General features: G+C 39.1%; 1 protein-coding gene across 1 annotated transcript in view; it reads right to left on the bottom strand.

Moving 5' to 3' along the window:
- The window catches only part of TMPRSS7 (transmembrane protease, serine 7), a 30,227-nt gene extending 15,600 nt beyond the window's left edge, over positions 1-14,627 (bottom strand). Inside the window, 10 exon segments of the mRNA XM_017807880.1 lie at positions 162-274; positions 1,505-1,635; positions 2,974-3,202; positions 6,784-6,822; positions 7,700-7,893; positions 8,927-8,994; positions 11,173-11,303; positions 11,993-12,185; positions 14,417-14,509; positions 14,511-14,627. Coding sequence (XP_017663369.1) covers positions 162-274; positions 1,505-1,635; positions 2,974-3,202; positions 6,784-6,822; positions 7,700-7,893; positions 8,927-8,994; positions 11,173-11,303; positions 11,993-12,185; positions 14,417-14,509; positions 14,511-14,627 — 1,308 coding nt within the window.
- Between the last annotated feature and the right edge of the window lie 12,509 nt (positions 14,628-27,136).

The raw sequence follows: 27,136 nt of genomic DNA, 5'->3' as shown, positions 1-27,136 counted from the left end.
ATACAAAACATCTGAGCACAGCCAGCTATTCAGCTATGGTATTTCTATAAACTGCTACACTTGTAAGGATGTAGTTACTGCCTACTCAATTGATTCTATGTAACCTCCGTGTGCCCAAAATACACTAAAGTGCCTGAGAGAGGGAGAGAGATTCATGTTACCTGAAAGTTCCATGCACAAAGACATTTTGGAGGATAATAGCTTGGGTAATAGGGACTTGTGATACTCCCTTCGTAGCCAATTTTCTCTTTTGTCACTATTGCTTTTCCACACCCTAGGAGAAAAAGAAAAAAAAAAGGAGGCAAAATTTAAAATTTACTTCCAGTAAAGCTACTCAGTGGGCTAAAGCATCCACATTTATCAGAAGTCTTTCACTGCAAAGCAGAGCAGATTTGGAGTTACATTTATCTGGGTTCAACTTGTAAAAAGAGACCCTTCCCATTGATGCACACAGAAGACAAGGAATTTAAAAGTCCAGGGGTGCTTGCTGGGCTCTGCAAGACCAGGAGAAAATATTGTGAAGTTTTATATTGATTATTTTGCGGCAAACAAGCATATCAATACGTCCACACTGCAGTAGTACACAAGGATCTTTAGTCTTAAAATGCAGCCAGCTAGAAGAGGAATGGACAATGTACTAAACTAATCAGCCTCCTGAAGTCAAAATTTTCTTTTTTTATGGATTTACAGAATTCATTAAAAACAAAGCACATCCAGAGAAACCAACAAAGAAAACCCAGATCTGAATTTAAACAAACAAAACCCAAACAAATGAACAAGGAACCAAACCCACCCAGACCTGAACTTGAAGTTACTCAAGATGGAGATTTTATCACAGGCTTTTATAATGGTGTTTTAATGCTTAATTACTGTCAACATGGAAAGTATGCAGCACCTTTTTGAGCAACTTGAATTTCCTTGCACTGGATTGTATTAGATTTTTCTCCTTGTGCTGCTAGTGTGATATTCCTTGTACTATTTTTAATTATGATCTAACCACTTCTTAACGACTAAAGTAATAAAAAGCAAGTGATGGACCTGATGCACAAACTTAACTGACTCCTTTGTGTTCATGAGGAGTCAGGGACCGATAGCAAATGTAGACAAAGCTACTGAAGTTTTATTTTCTGAGAGCAGTTTTTAGTGCTGAACTCCCTCCACCTTTAACGTGATCCCGGAGTCGCAACGCAGGAGAGAAGCCAGTGCTACACCTGAAATAACAGCTCCATCTACTGGAACACTGCGGTGCTCACCAACTGAATTCAGGTCTGGTTTCAGCCTTTTACTTTCTTATTTCACTTCACAGCTAGTCTGCTCAGATTAAATTACTAAAGAGGAAGGGAGATGCTCAATAATGCAGAGGAGACAAAGAAGAGAGACACACATTTATAAAAAACTGGATATGAAATATAGGAGTCATTTATCTGTAGTCGGAAACATGACACCCTCATCAGGATCTTGGATAGAAACAATAAACGCATTTCCAAACACAGAACAAACCTACTTTCTTGGGTAATGACCTCAAAATAGCCATGGAATTCCTTACGCTCCTTTACTTGTGCTGCCTTAAACATTACCAGCATGAGATTATTTGTGGACACAAGTGACACCAATGAATCAGCTGGTTCACAAGCTCTGAGGGGGAAGAAAGAAGAGCACATACATAAGAAATCAGCTAAAAAGTAAAAAGCCTAACATATTACTCTCATTCTATGCATGAGTTTTCCACTGGTTCAGATCTTACCTACTTGAAAATCTAGTAAAAATCTCCATGCTCTTAAATGCAAAAGTACCTGTTACAAGGCCAGTTAGAAACCCAATATTGGAAATCACTTCTTACCAAAAAAAGAAATTGTAGACATGAAAACTTATATGGAACAGTTTACTCTAGGAGATAATGACTTTCAGCCTTCACTCCAAGTAAAAGTAAATGAAGCCAATACTAAAGAAAGGGTTGAGAAGAGAAAGCTTATTTAATTAGACCAACAGATTTATCCACTTTTTGGGGAGTGGGAAAGACAAGAAAGTTATTCTTCAAGTCAAATTAAAAACTTGAGCCAATCAACTAGTCTCATGAAAAAAGTTTCGTTCCACATGCATTACCTAGCAGACATCTTCACTCTTCTACAGATACTAACATGTAAGTGAACACCATCTGCTGTATCATAGACAAGTCAACTGGTGAGAGAGATGAGTAGAGGGCAGCTCTCAAAGAGGACTGAAAAGCCAATGCTCTGTTTTTGAGGCTTATAAACAGACTGACAGGTCAGAGAAAAGGATTTCGGGGGTGAAAACACTGAGCTCTTCATCTACTTCATGGAAATGCTGTCTTCTCCTTTTGGACTGACAGAGCCCTGTGGAATTAGTTATCCGGAATTTCAAGCAAAAAGTCCCTAAACAAGCATATTGGATCATTAAAAAGACAGAAGGAAAAGAAAAAAGTAGTAGTCCACATCCCTCAAACCATCACAGCTTTAACTCTAGGTTTTAAAAACCCTCTAAACAAATAAAGCAGATTAAAAAAAGCACTGACTAGTGCCAGTAAGTAAAAAATCATGAGACTGAGTTTTAGAACTTCAGTCTTCATATGAAGAGCACTAATCTTTATCTAAAAGAAGAGTTTGCTTAAGGGAGGAAATTTTGACATTCACTTTCAGTTAACATCTATTTCCTGATAAGAAACAGAAAATTCCACTCAGTAATGTGTGACTTTCACAATTCTGTAGCTGCACTCTAGTTGAAGAATAAAAAAAAAAAATTGAAGAATATTTTACCATTTCTTTTATTACTAATGTCATGTTTTCCACTTTTGTAAGAAACTTAAAATTGCCAGGTGTCGTGTGAGTAATACGCGAAGATCAGAATAATTGTAACAAAACAAAACCTACCAAAAATACGAATGACAAGTCTTCAGGGGGAAAAAAAAGAAAGAAAGAAAAAAAAAAAAGTCAATGAATGAAACTTTATACTCACCGGTACAGTATCTTATCTTTGATTGGCATCAGAGAGTCATAAATGGTTAGTGAGTCAGTGATGCAGTTATCTGCTTCAATCTGGAGGGATACTATTGAAAGGCGAATAAGATGGCCCACAGATGCAATAAGCTTAAAATAGCAGATTGTTCCCTCTGAGGCAGCCCGCATATCCAGAGGAAAGTGCTCATGTAGACGATCACCATACAGATCATACATACAATTTGTTCCTGTGAAAACGTCACATTTTCAACACTGGACACACTCACTCCAAAACACGTAAATCCACATGGCATTAAAAAAAAAAAAAACAACCAAAAACCTAAGACATATGTTAAACTAAAGCAACATATGAAAGCATATCTAACTCAGAAAACAACGTAATTGCAGAATCATAAGGTGGTTTGTGTTACAAGAGATAATCTAGTTCCTGCCATGGAGAGGGGACACCTTCCACTCAATCAGGTTGCTCCAAGCCCCTTCCAACCTGGCCTCGGACGCTTCCAGGAATGAGGGATCTACAGCTTCTCTGGGCAACCTGTGCCAGTGCCTTACCACCCTCACACTAAAGAATTTCTTCTTACTCTAAACTCAAACCTACCTTTTTCCAGCTTAAAGCCATTCCCCCTTGTCCTTGTAAAGAATCTCTCTCTCGTTTTCTTTGCCACTCACTGTTTTCACCTTAGTTACACGTCTGTGGTCAAGGAAAAGTCTATTCATAAAAGTACAGAACATGGCCAACAGTGCTGTAACTCAGTTCTTGCAGTGTATTTGCACTAAAGCAATGCCATTTTGTACAATTTGCAGCTAACAAAGTTCTGCAGAGTCTCTATAGGATAAATTACTTAAAAAATTGTTTGCTGGGGAATGTTCATCTACTTTCAAGGCATAAACCAACTGCTTGCCCCTACAGACATTAGGATATTTATAATCAATAAAATAAAAACGCAGCTACATGACTGTATTACTTCAGTTTTTTTATTGTTCAACTGTCAAGGTTTTCAATGTTTTATCATGACTTGAGCTGTAAGTGCTACCAATAAATTCAGATTCACCAATTCCTTCAGTTTGGAAGGACTGCTAGGACTTTCTTGTTCATCGTCCTGCTCAAAGCAGGATCAGAATTAATTCAAACCAGGACTTTGTCCTGTTGAGTCTTGAAAACATTTGCAGCATTAGAAATCACTGTTAGAAACAGAAGTGCTTTGAAATACTAATGAGGCAACCTAGCCTACACAACACTTACATTAAAAAAAGAAGGTAAAAAGTTGTGTCATAATTAAGATAAGGCTACCAGGAAACTGTGCTACTTGCATCCAATTTTCCAATCAAGCTGAAACAGTTGTAACTTCCAAGTCAAATACAGTGAGGTCTTTTTTTAAATTCAATATTGTAACCCACAGTCAGCAAAAATCTTACAGATTTTTTTTGTATTGGAAAATGCAAATTAGGGAGAATAAGATCCAAAGTAAATATTTGCATTAATTTCTGCCTATTAAGAAGACAAGTCTCTGAAATAGTTACTATCATGGAACCTCAATTAGAACACTGTGAATGTTTCCTACCAATTGTTGACTCAAATTAAATGCTGGCCTTTTAACCAGCAAGTAATCAAGACAGGAAGTGGCGGGCTTTGTTTGACTTCCACTTCTAATTTACAATCTTGAAACTAATGCTATGAATGTTTATGAACAATCTCTAAGGGTCACATACCGTTCAACTGAATTACGGTTATAACTATTTAAAGCTTTGGTTGGGCCATTGTTCTTCCTTATTCCTTGTTCTTATCTCTTCCCAATAACGTTCTTTTTATAATAGTCATTTGTGCTTATTTAGTCACCCTTAACAAAACCAGCTTTGATCATAATCTCTAGAATTATGTGACTACCATTATTTTTACTAAGTAAGTAATGATGAGCTCACTGCTGGTATGGAGCAGGGTTGAAGAAAATTTAGAGCTAGCTCTGGAACTACAAGTAGAGCAAGCATGTTAGTTTGAAAAGAAAGCTGGATAAAAATCTTTACCCAAGCAAACCCTGCATAGCCATATGCCATGGCAATGCAAGTCTCTTGCATCAGCTGAATCTCTACAAGCATCTTCTCCAACAAGATTCTTCAATAAATCTGCACTCCAGTGCTGTGCCTGAACCAATGACTAGGTGCATCTTCATACCAAAATTAACTCCACTGCTCTCAAAATACAACCAGGCAATACACATTCCTTGTATGCTGCTGCAAGATCACTTTCACCACTGCACCATATTCTGTAGTCCTAAGCAGACATAGTTAAAGGACCACAGAAAATGAAACTGCACAAATATAAGATTTTCTCTAATATGTTGTTGTTCCCTAGCAACTTCATTGCATACCAGCTCTATGCTTCCCACAGATACCAGCTGACATTTGTGGTTGGCTACAGCAAGTCTCTGAAAGATGTCTAGAATATGGCAGGACATCCTTCTGCCTTTGTGTGACAGATAACACGTAAGTCCTAAAAAAACCCTTAGCATCCATACTTGTGTTGAAATCCTCCTCTTAATTTCTTCTGTTTTCGAAACTGCACTTTGCAATAAATTGAAACACAAGCTTTGAATGTACTAATTCCTCTGCACTGGAACACTGAACTGGGAAATTAAATCACTATGCAAGTAACCACCAATATGCAAAATTTTTTTATATAAGTAAAATGCATGTCATGAGATGTGATAAACATCAATATTGTTATGCTTTGCAATTTAAGCCAGGAAAGGTTTTGAACAAGAGAAGGCTGTAGCAAACTTGACCTGAGTTTTGAGAAGTCGTGGGCTGATAGCAATCTAAATGTTGCAAACCATGGCCCAGGGTGTGTGACCCAAGGTCCACCTGTGGACCACAGAACTAGGAGACCTTGACTTGGCTGCATGGGCAAAAGTAGTTGTTGAATTCTGAAAAAGTATGCAAGCTAAAACATTTCAAGATAACAGGAGTGAAAATCACAGATAGAAGTGCAAAAAGTTAATGTCTCAGAAAAGAAAAATACAATCATAGGAGAGTATAAAGCCCTCAAAAACTGAAACCGTGCAACTTCTCAAGACAAAGAGTCAGTCTGTGTCAAAGAGCAAGGGTGGCCAACATACTGAGCTGCTTGGCAACTGCTGGCCCAACAGAAACCTATCAGGTGTCTGCATCAAAGCAGATCAGCATACTATGGCTTAGCCTAGTAGCACGTTTTTTCTAGGTACCAACTCTACATAACAGTGAAGATAGATGTGCTGTGCTTTTGAACTTCTTGTAAAGTTTCTGCACACTGGCAAAGAACCCTACTGGGAGGTTTACAATATGAAACCAAGCAGGTATACAAGTTATGTCTCCCACAACCCTTGCAAAACTCGACTGCTGAAACTAATTACTGTTAGGAAATTAATTCAAAAGAAAAACTCATCATTAACCTTGGAGAAAGAGAATTAAGGAGGATAAAGTGTGGACAAAAGCATTACCACTGTTCAGCATATTAAATTCATTACTGTCCACTTTAGAAAAGGTTAATCCTTTGTTCAACACAGTGAATAGCAAACAATTGCCTGAGTTTATTTCCTACCATGCCACCAGGTACATCTAAAAAATTTACCAGGCAAATTAAGGGTAGATAGCTTCCATATTTGTCACGTGCAAGACTCTTGGTCATTCTTATAGCAAGTCAGGACTTAAATACCAAGGCTGAATTTAACCCTCTTAAATTAACACTGAACAGTGTCTTTGAGTCTAAGTCATGAACTGAAAGCTTTGTTCTCCACCTCTCCACTGCCAGGAAGTTGCCAAAATGCTGAATTACCTGTTCCTGTTGTTGACCAATAATCTGACCGAAGACCTGCTGCATAGAAAAAGAGTTGTGTGAGTCTTCTTGTTTGCCTGAAATCCAGAATTCAGGGTTTAATTCAATCACAGTTCAGTCCTAACACTAAACACACAGGACAAAATAGATGTCTTAATGAGGGGGGGCTACCCTTTATTTCTGCAAATTCTGCAAGCAGCTTCAAAGGTATCATGTCCCCAGACATCTCAGTGCCTGAGGCAAGAAGAGACTGCATGTCAATTAAGCAGTCATTCAATTAAAGAACTAAGACAGAGGTACCCCAGGGGGTCATTTCCTCATCCTTGACCACAAAGTCTTAATCAGCTTTCAGCTGGACAGAGTTGTTCCATCCTATGTTCATAGAACTGAAAATCATAAACCATTTTGTAGCTAAATACATCAGACAGATACTTGAATCTCACACCGTTAATTTGTTCCCCAGACAGGAATGGCACAAGAGTTGTTTAACAAAGGGGCAGGTTTTTTATCGGTTTTTTAGTTTTTAATAAAGGGATGACAAGAGTCTCATTTACAGTGTGGGGACTAAAGTTTGATCCATGTCGAAAACTTAACCCTTCATCTTTTTATACTTTTAAAGTCACAGAGTGAGCTGCCTACAAAGCGTCAGTCTTAGCTCCTGACTATGAACATAAGCATTCCAAGTACTCAAAGGAAGTTTTACAATCACTGTTTACAAGGACACTTTTTGACCTCAGATCTGGGGTTTTATTTTCCTTTTCTCTCTCTCTTTTTTTTTTAAATTATAAATTTAGTATTAGAAGCTAAAAATGTAGGATAAAACTTTTAGTTTATTTACAGAATTTGCTACTCCAAGGTAGAAATGTTTGCTTAACAAAGTGTTTCCTCTGGGATATGGGTATGTGCTAATACTAACCACTTAGTACAATAGAGTCCATGTCGACTGCAAGGCCCTGAAGACTTCCCACCGAAGTCCTGTTAATGATACTTGTCTGAATAGAATCCTTTAAAATGGCAGCCACACAATCCTCACACAGCACTTGGCCCTTCGCCTGTGGTACCACAAATACGATCCAGAAATGAATAAGAAGGCCTCCATTGTTGTTGTTACTGAAAGAAAGAGGTCCTACAGATTATCATCATGTTGAAAGTTCTCTGACGACTAGACTTTTTGCCCAAACTTCTGAAGTACAAATTTAGAAGTGTATGGCTCATTTTCATCTTTCCTAATTACATTAACACACTGAACGTGTATTTTCCTCTTGGAGGGGGAGGGGGAAAGAAGCCCAAAACACCAAAACACACTCTTCATATCCAGTTGGGAATCTTCAGTACGTTGATTTCCTGAGGGCTCCTGACTTTTGAGATCTATGGAAATGATATTATCTACTTGAATTAGGGCTGAATTATCTCCTAAAAGTCAAAACAGAAATAGTAGAACAGAAATAGAATTATCTCCAGAAATACCAGTGCAGAACTCTGCACTGGTATGCATTTCACCCTGTACTGTGTGCTGTGGTATACAAGAAACAGTTTCTAGACTATTTAGGTAACACATTAGAGATGTATAGTCACCCCAATCTTTACCTTCAGGTGGGGAGAAAAATCATTAAAACAAATGTACCCTAGAAACTCCTCTACCTGAACCAAAATTGTATTTGATTCAAGAGGATGGTAATAACTAAACTTTTAATATTAATTGAAAACCTAATATTAGAGTAAGGGTACTCTATTGCAGTATAGAGATTTTCCCCTTCTGTCAGTAGAAAAGAGTTTTATATCAATAAATTACTTACAAAATATGTGTGACTTAGTCAATAACACAGAGTTGTACTTCAATAGCATGTTTAACTGGTTAAAATTCCATGTGACCTATTGGTCAAAGTATCACCAATCCTCTTTAAAGACATTATTTTGTTCGTTTTAGATTGTACTCCTGGCAGACAAGGAACTGCTTATATGACTTTAGTTTGCCCTTACTTTTGTTAAGTGAATTCCTATAGGTTATCAGTGTATTTTGCTATCAGTACAAGTACATAGCAAAGACATCATATCATAACCACCAAAAAATAGGCTTCTCTTGTGGGCTCATTACATTATATCCTACCTGGCAGAAAGGCAATTACATTAACTGCAGTTTTACCTGACTTCTGAAACAGTGGACTGCTTATAAAATTTGGAGAAAGAAGAGGTTGTGTAGACCAAGTTCATCTGAAAGAGAAGGTAGAAAGATTTAGCATTTCTGAAAGTCAGTCCTACCTAGAAATGGTATATGTCTGGCCTTTCCTAAGAACATCCTATTTTCCTCCAAAACTATGCAACATGCAAGTATTTCCAGACATACATCAGCCAAGCCAGGCAGAGCAGAAGACCAGCTGTTTATAACAAGTCCAATATTCCCAGGAAACATCAGATCATCTGCCCATGGCCAGCTGAAGGGTACAGCAATGTTTTTTCCAAATAAATGAGTTTTGAAAAAGGTGCACATTCTTTGCCCAGCAAATTCCAAATGCAAAGGGTTTCCCTGTGCTGATGCTGAAACTTAGGGCCAAACTTCAAGAAATGTGCCCACGCTTGTACCATTCTTTGTGTTGCTACTGAAGTGCAATGAGCAGCACAGGGTTTTTTCCACTGAATCAGAGAAGGGACCTCTGGAGACCATCTCAGTGCTCAAAGCAGGGTCAACTACACCTTGTTGCTCGGGGATGTTTCCAGTTGAATATCTCCAAGAATGGAGACTCCACAGCCTCCCTGGAAAACTGCTTTAGTGTTTGATTACCCTCACAGCTAAAGAGCTCTTTTTCTCTGTTTGTGTGGAATTTCTTGCATTTTGATTCAGTTTGTGTCTATTTTCTTCATCAACAGTTCAGTACTAGTGTATTTCTTTCCAATACACACAGTATAAAATGTGTGGAGAAGCAAAATCTCTGCCTGTTTCATGCTGTGGGATGGCCTTGGGTTATTTTGAAGCAAAAATCACATCAATATAAATCCCTATTAATGTTTGACACAGGAAGTTTGAACAATACTTTCAATGGCCTAAATAAAATGGGTGGACTTCAATTTTTTCTCCAGATTAGGCTACAAGGGATTTTATATATTACTGTCACTACAAAAGAGAAAAGGAATCTATCTTGAGACATTCTTCTACTACCACTTTTGGTCTCTGGGCCAGTAACCATGAACAAAAATGTTTCAAGGCGAAAACCCAAACAAAATCCCAAATCCCCCACTTCCCTACTAACAACTTTAGCAATATTAAAGGTTGGCACAAAGCTCAGCTTCAGCTTTGCAAAATCCATAGGTGAGTTCAGGCAAAATTTACACATAAAAAATAGACTTCAAGTTACATTCAAGTAGGAGGTGGTGACACTGGCAGCTCAACACCTTCTTTCTGACACCTCTGTGTGACAAGGGCAGGATGCTCTGGGACAAGAGCAACACACAGGGCTTACATCAGGTTAGAGCTGCTCCATGGAGTGCAGGTGAAGGATGTGCCCTGCACTGGTTATCTGCTACCCCTCCTGAAAGCGCTTCAGTCATTAACATGCAGGACTGGGAAAACTAGACAGTCAACTTTCAAGTCTTTTGTGAACCAGCTAGGGGGAGGGAGGAGAAATAGAGCTGGAAAATGAGAAAATGAGTTGATATTATGACAAAAACTTAGCAATTATTAAAAAATTTCTTGGTTGCATCTGACATTTCTTTGTTATTTGTTTAGCAGTTTTCATACCATTGTTTGAATCCTTATGTGGACAGTGCTACATTTCCTGCTGCATTAAAGTATTTTTGATCCCTACACCAAATGTCTTCAAAGTCACATTCCCTTTTAACTAAGATTCCCATCCCCTTTTTCCCCACTGTGGAGCAGCTTTAACTGCCTACCAACAGAGTGCTATCTCTGCATTGACTGATGTAAGGTGTTCGGGAAAAATAATGGCCTTTAGAATACCTAGCATCAGAAGGAAATGTAAATGTAAATATGTTTGGGAGCTCTGGGGTAATTATAGATGCTTTAAGGCAGAAGACTGGCAGAAGATGTCAATTTAAATGCAAAAGACTTCATCAGTTCAATGTCTCAAAAGTGGCAATTAAGTTTTAAAAGACTTTTGCAGAGTTCTCTTCATAGATCCCGATTTGTGGGGGAAAATACATAAAATTTTTAGTAAAATGTAGAAGCCAAAGAGACCTATTCAGAACTGAGTCTGTGATTAACAAGCTGAAAGCAGTCAGTTCCTTCATACCTCCAGAAAGCCACTCTTTGCACATAATCCTCTGAGGGGGAAAAGGTGGGAAGCAGAACACCACAACAGACTCAATGGCACCCAAATGTCCCACCTTTTGTTCACAGCTCTAATCTTTACTAACCAAGCAACACGCTCATCTTACCACATGTTGCACAGTCTGTGCCATGGAGAGGAATTCCTTTGACTCTTTTTGCCTATATTCTGGGAGAAACTCTATGTTGGCAACACGAAACAGTCCAACAAAATACAGTGCATCTTTGTTTTCTGCCTGAACTGCAAGAAACAAAGAAGACAACCTTTTTTTTTTCCTCCCAATAACAATAAGGTGTGTTTTTTTTATTAACTTCTAAACCAAATGAATCTATTTGGCCTTACAGTGGAAACAGCTACCAAAAGAACACTGCACTTTTTATAGCCAAACTGCTATAGATGTATACAAAATATGGTTTATTGAGCACCTGTTCCCTACACAGAAGATAAGATACCACTATACAAACGAGCCAGCATAATGAAGGCAGTATCAACATCCAGATTCTGAAGCATCTCTAAGGAACCCGAGGCAGTATTAGCATCAAGAGTCCAAAGAGGAAAACATAGTTTTTAATGCCCAATTAGACATGTGCTTTTTAATCCCCTTTTATTTCTTTAATTCTATTTTGCATACAAGATAAAGGACTTGGATTTCATAAGGCCAAGAAACACAGTGAAAGGCAAAATTTCTGAGCAATCAAGCTCATAGAAACTGTCAAGTCTGCACAATCAACTTGCACATAAAAATGTTTTGCATAACACTTAAAAAAAAAGTCACACTCCCTAAAGCCATCAGCAATGCCTGCTCTTATAATTACTTGTTAAGTCTTTAACAAAGACACACAAGAAGTACTATGTTTTTTTTAGAAACAGCTGAAAGTACTACTGAGGATAGGGATGTATGAAATTGGCTTGAGCTTTCAGGAACTCACCAATGAAGAGCCACAGTAATGTCCAGGTTACAACTCCTAAAATGAATAGAATGAGGGTAAAGAGAATTATTTTGTTTTGAAAATTCCACAGCAACTTATCTTTTTTCTTCAATTTGGCATGTTTTTTCCTTGCCAGAATCCTCTTTGCCAACTTATCTTCTGCAGATACCATTTGGACTGAAATGTTGGCTACCTAAAATAAGGTGAAAGACAACAAAAAATGTGGAACATTTCTAACAGCAATTGATGGACCAACAACTAGAAGAGATTCCCACATACATTTGCCTGTTACTGCATGTACATAACTGTAACTAACTTAGCAGCAGTTTAAGACTCCAGTCAGAAAGCAAGGGCCTTCCTTCAAGACACTTGCATTTCACTCCTAAGTTGACATCATTGTGGGATGTCAAGTTTAATACAGTGGCTACAAAATCCATATGTTGATGGAGCTTGTCACACAGGAGATGACAAGCATAACTACTAGCCATTTGCAAAAGTAGCGTTGTAGGTTATTTCACAATAAGTAGTTGTTTCCTTTTGCCCAAAAGTAGAAGATCCACATCCGTGTCCAGTTTTTGGCCCACGAGTATAAGATAATCCAGTGTGATTCCAGGGGAAGGTCACCAAGCAGTAAGGGGTTGAAGGGATGTGCAGCAAAAAGTTGAGAGCCCTGGGGTTGTTCAGTTAGAGGCAAGAAGGTAAATACAGTGTGAGTAAACCTAATGATAGATTTCCTTATCTAAAGTGAGTTATGGAAAAGACAGAGACACACTTTTCTCACTGATGAACAGTGAAGAGACAGTCACAACAGTCACATACAGCAGCAGGGGAAATTCCAGCTAGAGTGGAGGAGAGGGAAGAACGTATTTCATCATGAGGGCCACGCGTGTGAGCCATGCCCAGAGAGCTCAGGGAACCTCCAGCCCTAGGGGTATTCAAAACTCAGTGGATCAATGTCCCAAGAAATCTGTTGGTTTTGATGTTAGCCCTGTTTTTTTAAAAAATTAAAAACATTCAGAAATCCCCATCAACATAAATTTTTCTAATATTTCTCTGATATTATGCACTAGCAATGGTCTCAAGAAGAGAGCTCTGTGTATCCTTACAGAGGTAGCATAAGAAACATCACCAGAAATATCCTACTGATCCCATAGTCAAATACAGCAGATAGCAGTCTTTGACCTCAGAATGGAGGATGTCCAAAGAAAGCTTGGCAATAAGTAATAACAAGTAACAAGACCCAGTAATACCCTTTAAAATTTCCTCAAGCAAAACCTGAAAACACAGAACTGGAAGATTTCAGACTAATATCTTCTATCTGGCTAATAAACTGCACTTGTTTGGTGTGTTCTCCACTCAATTTACCCATCTGCCATAATTTTTAAAAACCTTATCAAGTACATGCCTCTTTAAGAATGCAAATCAAACTACCTGTTTGTTTAAGGCTCCTCACTGTCAGGTAAAGTTCCTGTATACATTCAGGTGTCCAATAGGACAGCTTGAGGCAGCTCAAAAAACGCTTGGCTCTGACATCTGAACTTTGGGCCACTTCAGTCAAGATTCCCCCAATAATATTTTATATCTAAGTTTTCCCATTTCAGTCCTCTTTGCAGCTATGGACCTAACCAGCCAGACTTCTTCTTAAAAACTGGGTTGTGTCAAGGACCATTAAAAACTGCACTAGATTGACATAACTGGACTATAAGTATGAACTTGAAACAACTAACATCTTCATTGCCATTACTGCAATTCTAACTTCATTTTTTTTAAAAAATGCACTTCATGTATCAAAGTTTGCATGGCAAAGTTCTCTGCTATGCAGGATTCGCAGGAATACTTAATGCTGTGTGCTACATTATCTATATTTTCCTAGGTAATAATAGTCTGCCATAGACATCTTATAGAAAGGAAAACCAAGGCAAAATTAAGCTGCTCCCTTCCCTCAGTAAGGGCCATAATTCCTAATTCACCTTTCCTCCCTACTGGAACTTAGTTCTTGTATTCTAGAATTGGTTTCCATCTAAAGCTGTAATTTGACTATCACCATACACTGAATTATTTAATTACTTCTTTGTCATGAGTTAACACTCATGCAATAATCCCCTGCTGCATTTTCTCAGGGAAAAGCAAAACACTTTGCCTACTTTAATGTTGCCTTTTTGTCTAGAATTTGACTTCTTTGTTGAAAACCTGCTGCCATGACACCAATATAAACTTTTCATATTGTCGCACTGACGTGTTCATTATTTCAATTGTCTAAAAATTCATATTATTAGCAATCTAAAGATATGCAAACACACGTTGACATTTTCAAATGTCAAATCTAGCCATGATGTTAAGGTTAATACTTGATAATCAGATCACAAGAGATCTAATAGTGTCAAGAAGCACATAAAATCAAGAATGCTTAAGTCACCTACTTACACTTCCTTCATCCTCAGGTTTAGCTGTTGGGTCATCATTTTTTCCATCCATTCCAGCAGAATTAATTTTATCACTTGTCTAAGCTGAAAAAGAGCTTTGCACCTTTCTTCAAGCACCACTTCTACCTCTGAAGCTGAAGACAGCTAACAGCAATGTCCAGGACCAAAAGAGGCATCAATTTACTTTGATGAGTTTCCAATTGTAATCTCATCTGCCCTGTTGCACCTTTGTGAATGTTAGAAGGCTGCTATCATGTAACTTTAGACTTCCAAGTCAGACTACTTAAAACAGGTTTTTCACGGTATTTTCAATGCTGAAATAGACTCCATCTTGTTAAAAGATAAAATCACAGTGCCAAAATCTATACTACACTAAAATTTCACAAAATTAGTTTCATGAACAAGAAAAGTAGCAAGCAAAACATAAATATGAAAGCAAAAACATGTCAAAAGAAGGAAAATAAATACAGGCACCTTGGGTAAGTGTATTGCAAATAGTAGATAACTGCAAACCAAGAGGAGCATTTTGACTCTCTTCTAGAATTTTATAACGGATCTGTTGAACACTCAAATTTGGTTATTTTATTGTAACTGAGAAATAAACTGCTGCAGGCTACTTATTTAATATTGTTAAAATAGATCAGGCTTCAAATAGAGAATCCTTTTTGTAATCAGATGCAGGAAGTCACTTGTATTATAACAGTTCCATCCTATTTTCTTTGTTAATTAAATATTAATAGAGGATGTAAACCAGTACTTTCCTCAATGGATGCTAACTATAGAGCTGTCTTTACTTTTAAGTGATTAACAATCTCGATGCCTTCCTTGAATCAGCTGGAGAAATGGCACTGGAGAAATACCATTTTTATTAAAATAATAACCCTTCTACAAATTTATCTTCGAAGATATAAACCCTAGACTATCAATCAAAAAAATTAGCAATACAGTAGAGACATAGAATAGGAAAGATGTAGTCAGAACTCATAACAGGTGAGCTCCAGGCATGATCTATGCTCTGTGTAAGCAGCAATAAATTACTTCAACTGCAAGGCAAAAAATCCTAGAGTTAGATAAAGTACTAGAAAACTATAATATTTCTTATCTGCAGTAGTCTTTGGCTTATGCCCTGAAGCACAACAATTTTGTCCTCAGTTGTTTTTTGTTCTAGAACTGCAAGGTAATTTAACCATATCAAGTGATACGTTAAGCTCTGGGCCTTATTAATGCTTAGTTGCATAGGAAAATCTAAGAATGACTATATATAACTCCTTCCGAGTCCCACTTTTTGTTTTTGTTTTTGGGTTTGTTTTTTTTTGTTTGTTTGGTTGTTTTTTTTTAATTATGAGTAATTTTTTTGGGGATTACTCTGGTCTCTTAAAGTGTTCATCTAATTCCCAAAAGCCTGCAACTACCCTGTGCACAGGGAGATCCTGTGATATAAGTGGTACTTCAGAAGCTGGTCCATAGATTGAAAGAGCATTGTACATATAAATACTTCAGCCTGTGTAGGAGATCATGTTGGAGCAGATTTTCCTGAAGAACTGTGGCCCACAGAAAGCAGATGTTCAAGCAGATGTTGAAGCAGAGGAAAAGTGTGAGAAAGAAGGGGCAGCAGAGAGAAGTTACTGAATACTAACCAAAACCCCCCATTCTCCTGCACTACTCAGAGTTTGGAAGGTGAAGGGAGAGGGTAAATAGAAGAGAGGCAAGTGAAGAAATGGGCCTGAGAAAGGAGGAGGAACAACATTTTTTCCATGTTTGCCCTTTGGTTTCCCACTACCCACATTAATACTTCCGTTTTTCTTTAAATTTGCAATAAGTTCAATAATTTTTCCCCAAGTTGAGTTATGTTTTGCCTGTGACAGTAATTGACAAATAATGTCCCTGTCTTCAGCAGAAACCACTATTTTTCTCTCCTTCCTTTTCCTCCTATTTCTTCCCCCAGTCCTGCTGAGAAAAGGAGGTAGAGCCTGAGCAGCTGGGTGGGAGTTTGGCTGATAGTCATGGCTAACCAGAACCAGTGTTGCAGTATATGGTACCTACTTCCCCCTCTCCTCCTCTTAAAAAGCAAGGATTTGAGTTTTGCTCAAGATAGCTTTACTTTGAAACAGAATGCAGCAAGAATAAAGAGGTTGACAAACTGAAATGAAACATGAAAGTCATTAGAAATAAAATCATCTTAGGAAAGTGAGCATTGTTGTTTCCTTCTGCTTAATTATTGCATGTTCCCTATATAAAAAAAAAAAGTCTGAAGACTAAAAAAATTCAAAGCCAATGCAAATCATAGGCTCAATCTCTCAGGTCCCCTGATAGATACCAATGATTCCAGTTCAGCCTGAAAAGTTACCATGACCCAAGTATTCCAGTTCTGAGCTTTGTGGAGAAACACACTTTGACTTAGGTCCACCTGAAAGGGCTATTGGCTTTAAGCCATTACTTGGTATGAATGTGCTGGTATTAAGCAGCTTGATTTTTATCTCCTGTAAGTAACACATAAGAAAACATGACATCTCTTGCTGACCCAAATCAACATAACCATTTCAGAAGTGCCCCATTTTCTTGCCCTTGTCATAGCTTCCTGACCAGTTCCACTTCCTCATGCTTTTCTTCTGCAAAACCCACTCCCACAAATCACAGACTTCTGAGATCATTCACACACTGATAGTGGCACTTGGTTTCACTCACATCATTCTCTCTTAGGGGCATAGCTTCCTCATGTACATCTGTTTGGCAGCCTGACTTTCTGTTTCCCATCTCGCACAAGACACTCACACAACCAGGGGCAGCTTGTCCATCTAATCTGTGCCCCCCATGATGGTGATGAAAGACAGTCAAGGAAAGATAGTCTGGTCTTTGATGCATCCTTCCTTACACACCCAAACACGTCTCTCCCTTTCTAGTCTTCTGGGCAACATGGTTTGTCCCAAGATAAGACCACCAGGTGGGTATTTGCAGGAGAAACTGTCTGGAGGCTCACATCATAAATGCATCCCAGAGATGGGGGAGTTATTATGTTTGCATTGTTGTTGGTGCACACTGGCTTGCAAAAGGGTATAAAATGCTGCTGGAGACCAGCCAGTCTGGGCAAACTGATGTCCCGAAGCTGTCAGCACATTCTGGGTGGATTCCTTTAGCAGGGAAGACAGAGAACAGTACTTTTGGATGAGTGACTAAAAGTGCCAAGATCCTGATACAGAGCTAAAATCTGAACTAGCTACGTAAGTGCTTTGTTGCTTTGTAACTGTGAATTCTGCAAGACTGAAGACTGTAAATCTGTACATTTTTAATCAAACTTTCTCATATTATAACCCTTTAGACACTGTAATCCATTGTCATAGATCATAGAGTTGGTATTTAGATGCTGCATTGGCAATATTTATATACTGTACTGGCAATAAATCTAATCATAATCATCCACGTGATGATTGTGTCCTACTTCTTGTACCTGGCTGAGAACCTTCTCTCAACTACTCTGCTACACGCCCCCAGCCCACTGAGTCCCTCATTAAGGGAAAGGTTACAGCAGATCTATGCAACAGCCTCAAGCCACAGCAGAGATGTCTGCCTGTATTACATGGATATATCGTGGAGGAAGCTGGGATACCAGCAATTCAGCCTTGTAGGAGAAAAAGTTTGTCTTGTGCTGCACAAACCTAGTGCTCTGCCAGGGGAGAGGTAGGGCTCAGCTCACCTGTCTCAGACTGCCTAGATGTTAGGCATGTAAATCCAAGTTTGTTTTCTAGACTCAGTCTATACACGATGGTGACAGAGAAGCATTCAAAACAGAAACGATGAATCACGCTTTCACAACTGAGTACAGATAGGAAAGAGGTTATTATCTTAGCAAACCTGGCATCTACAAAATCATCTCTGTGTAACAGAAAATTTTCCCTTCTGACCGAAGCTGCCTTCACGATCAGTTCAGAGACAGTCTTTGCCCTTTAAATGACGGGAGCCTAGAACCAGCTTGACAGCATCAGCCCACTAACACAGCAGGGTGCTCCAGAGAGCTACTAACCTCAGCGTGACACTTTTTCCAAACTGAACATTAAAAGTGACAGAGTTTGCTTGTATTGCAGGATGTCCCTTTGCTAACCAGCAATGTCTAAGAAGCTGCACAAAATCACTGAAGGAAAGTCCCTGCACAATGCAAAGGTAATTCTACAACAACCTGGTTTTAGTACCTATAAGAATTCTCTTGGATATTGCTTTTATCTGTTTTTTCTTTAATCAAAACTCAGGTAAGCACATGTTTTAACGTGTCTATGAAAAATAAACAAGAGTTTATAATGACATTTCAGAAGGCATTCATAAACATTCCTAAATCAATCAATTTTTGTTGGTACAGAGTCACACTGTCTGATTGCATACTTTGTACCCCGAATAATTTCTTCAAATTACAGCCAAGATTACTTCTAACAAAGGAAGGAAAGGTTTTTTTGGTTGTCCTTCCTAATAAACCAGCTGAATTTGTAATTCAGTTTTATTTTGAATATATGCCAGGTTAAATATGGGCCACCTTCAATAAGCACGTACTCGTAACTACTGTGGTATTAGTACTCTGCAAAGATCTGTATACACAAGCAAGACATTAACATTTTGGATCCATCTCTTCCACCACAGAAGACAGAACCAGCCCACAATACATATTACTTCAATTTTTTTAAAGCTAAAATGGTAAGCAAGTTGAGGTGAAGCTTTTATCCAAGTATGAAAGTGGGCGGCAATTGATTACTAAATACTAAATTATTAATATCTGTCTACTACACGTTTCAATATCAACTTTGAACCTTTTTCCCCTCCCCCACTGAATGAATACCATGCTGCTTACTTTCAAGATCTTTGTCATCTAGAGATCCAGCTTCGAATCACAGCACTTGTATTTATTTTTTTCTCCTTGAGCTCTCACTCAGTTTCTGACTGTTGACAATCCTTGACTATGCACTAGGGGTCTCTGATGTAGCAAAACATTTTCCAACAGACAAAATCACCTTGGAAATTACAGGCAATTGAGCTGTCTTCAAGGATCGAGAAACAATATATCTGCCACTGAAGAGCACATCATCCGAAATGAAGCAGAATATAGAGCTAATAGAGCTATTTCACCTCTGAGACTCGGACTAAGGACAGCTTAGTTATTTGCATCCCCATCAATTTAAATTAAATTTAAAAGGCTAAGTGAGCACATCCTTTGGACACAACATCCCTTTATAAGTCTGTGGCATTTTAAGAACAGCAAGCCCTGCTACTCCATCAGTTAATGGTCTTGCATTACTTGATGCTCATTGGGGTCAGCATTTTACTCTCAATTTCTCTCTTCCTTGTATGAAACTGGACTGCTGTGTGTGGCAGGGCAAGGAGCAAGACAAGCAATATTGACACAGCATAATAATACTGCTAGATTAAATATGACTTTTTAGGACAATGACAGACTTATGAAACCTGCTGCATTTCTAATAAAATAAATACTACTAAAAAAAAAAAAAGGATTTCTACAATAATGAGGTTGACCCAGTTGAACTAGTGCTGAAGCCAAAGATAACATCCTCTATAGAATCCAAGTCAGGGTAGCTCTTCAGCCAAGCAAAAACAATGCTTGTAGCTTTTCAAGGGATTTGCTGATGTGCAAACTCCTGTCTATCACATGTACTTGGATAGGTCAGGCCTGAGCGGGGTCTGACAAGCCAAGTTCAAAGTACTTTTACTGGTAAATGTATCTGTGTTCATCCCTGCAAATCACACTCAGATGGTGACCTGGTCCTTAACTGGTGACCTATTAAAAGTGAACAAATATGAGATTTATACAGTCGTGGCTTCAGCTTACAAGCAGTGCTGTAAAAAAGCACTGGGCCATGAGGCCAAGACATTCAGACACTGTTCTGGTTAATGGATACCCTGTTCTTGATCATCAAACTCTATGTGCCACATGGAACACAAAGAGGAAAACATCTCTCTTCCCTCACTTTCTTAGCAGTCACATCTATTCCCATTGTGGATGCCCAGCTGAAGCAAGGCTAATATTAAGTGCAAGCAAACCAAAGATATCTTATTCATGCTTGCAGGATTAAATCATCTCCCCAGGAAACACTGTGCCCAAGGCCTCATGCCAGCCTAGCCTCAAGTGTTCGCCAGAAATAAATTCACCTATAAAATGCTAGTATAATCTACTTGTTCTGCCTTTCCACAGTTGTATTTTCCTTGCAATTAGGCAGAGAATATCTTTCATACCCTGGAAGAAAACCAGCACTGGAAGTTTAACTTCTTGTCTTCCCTCCTCTGTCTTTCAAAAACTACTCATGCCTCTTCCTTTCAGTCTTGATCTTTCACCTCATTTCTATTTCTCTAATCATCTTCTAAGCAGAAGGACAGACCAAGAAATCCTGGGAAGAAAAAAAACAAACCACAACTCCAAAATCCTAGAGCTTTCTCTGCCTTTATTACTTTCTCTTAAAAGACTCCAGCAGGGCATTAAGGCCACCTGTGATACTTTTATCTCCACTCTCGCAATCTTTCAATGTTATCATCCAGGCAGTGAGACTACAGCAAGCACAGACAACCTCAAACTGTTAAGGAGCAGAGCAGAGTTTTGTTTTTTTTGGTTTTTTGTTTGTTTGTTGTTTGGTTTTTGTTGTTTTGGTTTCTTTTTTAAACTTCAATTTTAAAGCAAGTAACTCAAACTAACCTACTATTAAACAGATTATTTGCACTTTCAAGTATTGAACAAGCTGTTTCACTCAGTCTGGTGAATTTGGGGTTTCAGTTTCTCTGTTCAGGAGTTATGGGGCAGCTCAACATTTCATCCCTAGAAGTGACTGACACTGCTGTTCTCATCTCTCACCCATCAAAGATTTTGATAAGTAGAGTACCCAGAAGACCTATAGTGATTAATTAAAGAACTGAAAAAACCTACTTGACAGGAAGGGACACCAGGAAGTTCATCCACCTAAGGAAAAGTTTAAACAGAAGTACTTTTAGTGTTCAGATAATATAGCTCTCTTGTTGGCAGGCTCATCACCAAGACAAAGAAAATCCTAAGTGCCAGCAAAAGCAGGGCAGTGCAAAGAGATAACTTACAAAGAAAATCTGATGTTCAGAATAAAAAGCACACATAAGCACAGACAAGCCAGTTGAGAAGAACCACGAGTGAGGGCTGTTAACCATGAATACAACTGACCAAGAACTGCAATTACTCTTTTTCAACAAATTGCACAGTCCCCTGTTGAAATCTTTTTTTCAGAGATGCTTCTGATGTTCTAGCTAGGTCAACACAATCCCCTCTGACCTTGACATCTTTGGGTACTGCCAGGCAACTGCTCTATCTCAGCTGCAGGGACACTAATCTCCATTAGGGGTTGATCACCAGCTTGAATATCTGCTCATGCCCTTGGGCTGAGTGCAGGGAAATAACAGGCAGAAGTTAAGAGGATCTGGACTGATGGAAACAAATGAAAGTCTAAATATAAAACTTGTTACTGTGATCCACATAAGCTGCATTTTTTTCCCCTGCCTGCTTCTAGGTTCTGCATTACAGAAATTGCTGTTTGTGTGTTGGTTAGAGAAGCAGGACTTCAGGGGTTGGCAGTATCTTTATACATTCACTGCCCTGTGAAGAAATTGCAAGAAATAAAGAACCAAAGACCTATTAACAGGAGGGAGGTACAGCCTTGTCCGTTCCGTTTACAGTGTCATTTCCAAAAAAAAGTAAAAAATTTCTTACCACAGTTACAGGTTTTGACCAAACAGGACAGACACCTTGTGTGTCTGCCATGTGGAAGTTCAGCAGAGAGAAGCACCATTCCCAGTGTTGGGTCTGCAGCCTCAAATCAAAGAACTTATGAACCTTTCTTTAGCACCATCATGGTATCCAGCTCCATCAGTCAGCATCTCACAGCAACACCACTTGAGCCAGCTGTGTGAACAAAAGCTTTACCACAAGCAGGCCCTTCTTTTCAAGAAGCTCAACTCTCCTGATGTTAGAGCCAATCACCTCATAAAGGATAATATGGAGCTAATCAAGACAAGTCAGTCTGGTCAGCAATTTGCCAAACTAGGCAAGCCACCTGAGATCAGTACTTGAGGAACAGGTGGATATCACAGCAAACATAAGCTGATCACACATGTACAAGTACAGTGCCTAGTAAGGATAGCTGGTCACATTAGCTGCACTTGCCTACTGCAGTGAAATTTCAGTATCCTTTGTTGTCTGGAAAGCATGGGATAAGATCCCCAAACTAAATCCTTTGTGTACAGTAATGTCAGAACCTGCAAAGACTGCACTTCCTCCATGTAACAGAGTAGTGCTGAACGTCTGTGTGTCTTGACCTTCAGACACAGGGAGCTCCCTATATCCACTTCCATGTTGGCTGGTCACCTATCTACCTTTTGCCTGTCCAGACTTGTAGTGGATTTATTTTAACAGGCGAGATGGATTCCTCATGGTGCTTTGAGTCAAAAGGAGGGGAAAGCTAATTTAGGATCATATGGGATGCTGGCAGAGCCAACTATTTTTACTGCCACGGCCATATAAAAATAGAAACAAGACAAACTACACTTCTACATGGACAGCCTGGACCCCTCCTCACATAGCTTAGGATCTTGTGCAGCCTCATCATGTCTTGGCTCTCAATTTTGCAAGTGACATACAGGGCTGTCACTATTTCTCCTCCAGAACCATTACGAGGAGGCAGCTTTAAAATCCCTGCCACCTTACACTGAACCCATCACATTGTTGGGATCCTGTTCAAGACATTAAATCTCTGAACTTGCCTCAGCCTTATCATTTCTCAAACTTTTCTCTCACAACATTTTTAAAAATAGATTTAGACTCTAATTTCCCCATTTCTTTGGGGAAGGGCAGTGGGATGGGATGGGTCACGACACAGGGAGATCAGGACATAAACACATGACTATGTAGATGATTCCTATGGTTTTAAATTGATGATAGAAATTGTATTTTTCAATGACTCTTCATAATACATTGCATTTTCAGTGCAGCCCTCCTCCTGAGGATTTTAAAGAAGTCCCAGACACAACGATAAGTCTCAAAAATGCTTTGCCTTTCTAATGAATCCTGAGGGAGGAAATATGATTCATTCTGTAAAACGCCAAGCAAGTGGCAATAGCCACATCCTTTACCTCAAAGGACAAAGTGTAGTTACAAGCACACAGCTCATAAGTAATGTTCTATAAAGAACTATTTTTGGAGTTAGTTTTCCCTCACTCCAAGGAGCAAAGCAGTTTTTTTTAAAAAATAGATTTAAAAAATGTTCTTTTAGAGGTCCTGGTTGCCTTTTGATGGATAGACACACATCCATCCTGGAATAAAAACATATCAGTAGGAACACTGTCTTTAGTTTCTTTGTTCTTTCAGTAGCTCCTACTGGACACAGGAACAGTTTGTCCCAGCACAGCAGCTCCACTGCTGCACAGAGGTGAGGATCTGGAGAGAGCATGTGCATTTTGCTGCTCATTCAGTCTTATTTTTAGACAGCTGAGTAAACAAGCAAATGCCATTTCTCTTTGAGCAATGCACACTACCGGTCTCCACTATGAGCAGCTTCCCACTAATGCGAATAAAGATCCGCCTTCCCTCATTCCCAGCCAAGACAACAGGACTTTCAGCTTCACTTGCTATATATGGATTTAAATTAGAAATATTAACTGAGAATATACAAACACTGACCAAAGGAACAACTAAAATTTGAGACTTCTGGTGACCCTATGATGACAGAAGGGGTATTGGTGATGTTAACTAAGACTGTTTTATGTTTCCATTTGTAGAGGTCATCATGTCCCTCTTCTCCCAAATGAGGGTGATCTTTCTTTTTTCTATGAGAACAGCTGGTTCTCCTCTACTGTAGTCTTCTTTTTTCCCCCAAGAACTTATTTTGTCCTGTCCATCTTATCCTGTATTTCATGGGTTATTTCAAGTCTGCTCACAGGAAAGATAGCTTTATATCCATCTATTCTTCTAATTAATTTTTCTTTCTAATTTGCTTCCCCCCCCCAAAGACCCACCACATGCGTAAAACAGGTAAGTTAGCAGCAGGTAGGAAATGTTTGCTTTTAGGTTTTATTTTCTATCAGATCACATCCCCTCCCCTTTCCAGATTTAAACAAGGAGTCCAGGAATAAAACAAAAAGAAAAAAAAAACAAAAACACAATAAACAAACAAACAACCCTCCCCCCTTGTTTTCGCTGCTCATTGGAGGGTGTTATATGCATCACCCCCCACTTAGGCCAGCCACAACCATGCAGACTTTGCTGACCACACAGTGCTCTGTTGGGGCTCACATCTCACCACCATGACACTGCAAGCAAACCAATAAATCCAGCTGTTTCCATCCGGTATATTCTGATACTCTAAAAATATCACCGCAAAGTTTTGAAGTTTAAAGCATGCTAACCACTCTGTGCTGGCCTTGATCACACATGTTATACCTACAGTACAATTAAACTAACAATATCTTTAAGGAGATTGTCTTAAAAACAAAGCAAAATTACTCCTTTTATTTCAAAATCACTGTAAAGAATGTAACATTTTCTGAAATTCATTGTCTTCAAAACTAATGATTCATCCCATTATACCATGTAGAGAGTCTCTTAAAGAAAGCAGACAATGTTTAGGACTGAAAACTCCTTCCTCTATACCTCCCACTTTTTAAAGAGCTGGCATTTATACTTAGCTGAAGGGCATGAGCATCACTGCTCCTGCAGTTAAGTGCTCCCTGGGCCCATTTATCTCCAGCTAATAATCCAATTTGCCTGGATGTACTTGCCTCCAGTGGGAGGGCAATTCACAGAGCAAATGCAGAAGGTAGTTCTTAGGGGACTCATCATATTACACAGAGACAGGCACTTTAAATACAGAACATATTCTGCCAAAGTGAGCTTCACTCGTGCAGCCCACTTCAGTGACGTGGCAGTACTATGGCTTGCTTTTATTTCACAACTCCCACTTATAAACCAAGCAGCACAAAAACTGTTTAATCATTCATGGATTCATTTTACAGAATACAGAGACTGCTGAATCTGGCTGTAAACAGTAATTTTGCTTTTGATCCTTGTCTATACCAAGTACATAAAAAGAAAGTGGAAAAGACAGAAGAAATAAATCAGAAAAAAAAAGTTGATTACTGTAAATGCACTACTCTTTTTTTCTACTTATTTTGACTTAACACGTTACAGGTGTCTCACACCCAGAAAACCCAGAAACCTACCACAACACTTACCTTCACACAATACTTCTTGTATTCCCTCTGGGAAGGTTATGGCACAGCTTGCCTTATTAACACATACACCCCAGAAAAATCATCTCTGTTCTAGCTGTTGTATTTGGCACCCCACAAAACAGCTTGCAAGATGGTAATGCTTTTGGGGAAAGGATTCACATAATTAAATGTGTCCCAGCACAAAGAGAAGACTTTCATTTTTAAGCAACATCTCACAAAACATCTTACAAAACACACTGTGATTTCAGTGGGTCCTTTTGAGACCTGAGTAGAAATGCCTTCAAATTGCACTAAGAAATCCTACAGAGAAGATCTCCAAGACAAATGGTAGAGAATGAAACTGAATGCACAGGAGTCCACAAAGCAATTTCCAGTACTTAGAAACTGCAGGTCTGTTCCTTAAAACTCACTATATTGACCTTCATGGTGGCAGTCAGCACATCTGGACTGTGGGGCTCTCCCAGGTGATCCAGCTGTCCTGCACTCAGGAGACAGGCACCTTCATACAGCTGCATGCCTGCACAGTCCACTTTCAGCTGTGGCCACGCTGCCCCTGCAAACAACAGCTCCATCAACACCCTGCAACACACTTACTAATAAACAGCCAAGGAAAGGGTTAATAGCTGCTTTGCCACAGTCCCAGCAGCACCTGACAATTCTGAGCCATTTTAAGGACGCTGCCCCAGAGCAAAATCTCCCACAACAGGAAAGCAAAGTGCAGTTTAGGTTATGCACGAGCACGAGTTTTGTTTTCCTCACCTTCTCTCTCCTCGAGAAAGGCCTGAACCTTTCACTCCAGTTCCCTCGTGCAAACTAGCAACAAGCTCTTGCTTTTCAGTAGCAAAACCTTCTCCAGCTGCTACTCATGTGGGCACCCAGCTGTAGCTCATCTTCATAAAGTCACAGAATCATTTAGGTTGAAAAAGAACCTTATTGAGACCTCTAATTGACTCCAACCATTATCCATATTCCAAAATACACTTTTGAGGTAGGGGAATACAAGAAATACTGCTTTAATTTAGCACCACTGGCAGAACTTTGGCACAGTGCTTAATGCATCTGAACTGTCGGGGGAGAACACGAGAAAAGGGCTCCTTAAGGATGTCAGGGGATGATGAATGCACTGGGCACATGCACAGATTCCCTTGATATTCCACTTGCGCCTTCCAAATTTGCTATCTGATTTATTGATTTTTCCTCCTTGAATCAAAAGGTTTTTCTATTCACTTGGAAAACCAACGTTGCCATGGTATCCAAGCACCTAAAAGTCAGACCTGAATTTATGTGACCATTTTTCTGAGAGATGAGGAAGGGGGTTTGTCCCCTTTTACCAAGAGCCAAAGCCACAAAGACCAGGTCCGGTGCTCAGCAGCTCTGGGGGTGTTGAGGCACATCCACAGAGGGAAGCACTCCTCCAGCATCTTTGAGAACCTGGTCAAAACAACTCTTTGATTGTGTGCTGGAAGGAGCTGGAAACAGCAGAATTACC

This window comes from Lepidothrix coronata, unplaced genomic scaffold (genome assembly GCF_001604755.1).
Source record: "Lepidothrix coronata isolate B3197 unplaced genomic scaffold, Lepidothrix_coronata-1.0 Scaffold21, whole genome shotgun sequence".
NCBI classification, from domain to species: Eukaryota; Metazoa; Chordata; class Aves; order Passeriformes; family Pipridae; genus Lepidothrix; species Lepidothrix coronata.
This window is presented reverse-complemented; position numbering and strand designations above follow the sequence as displayed.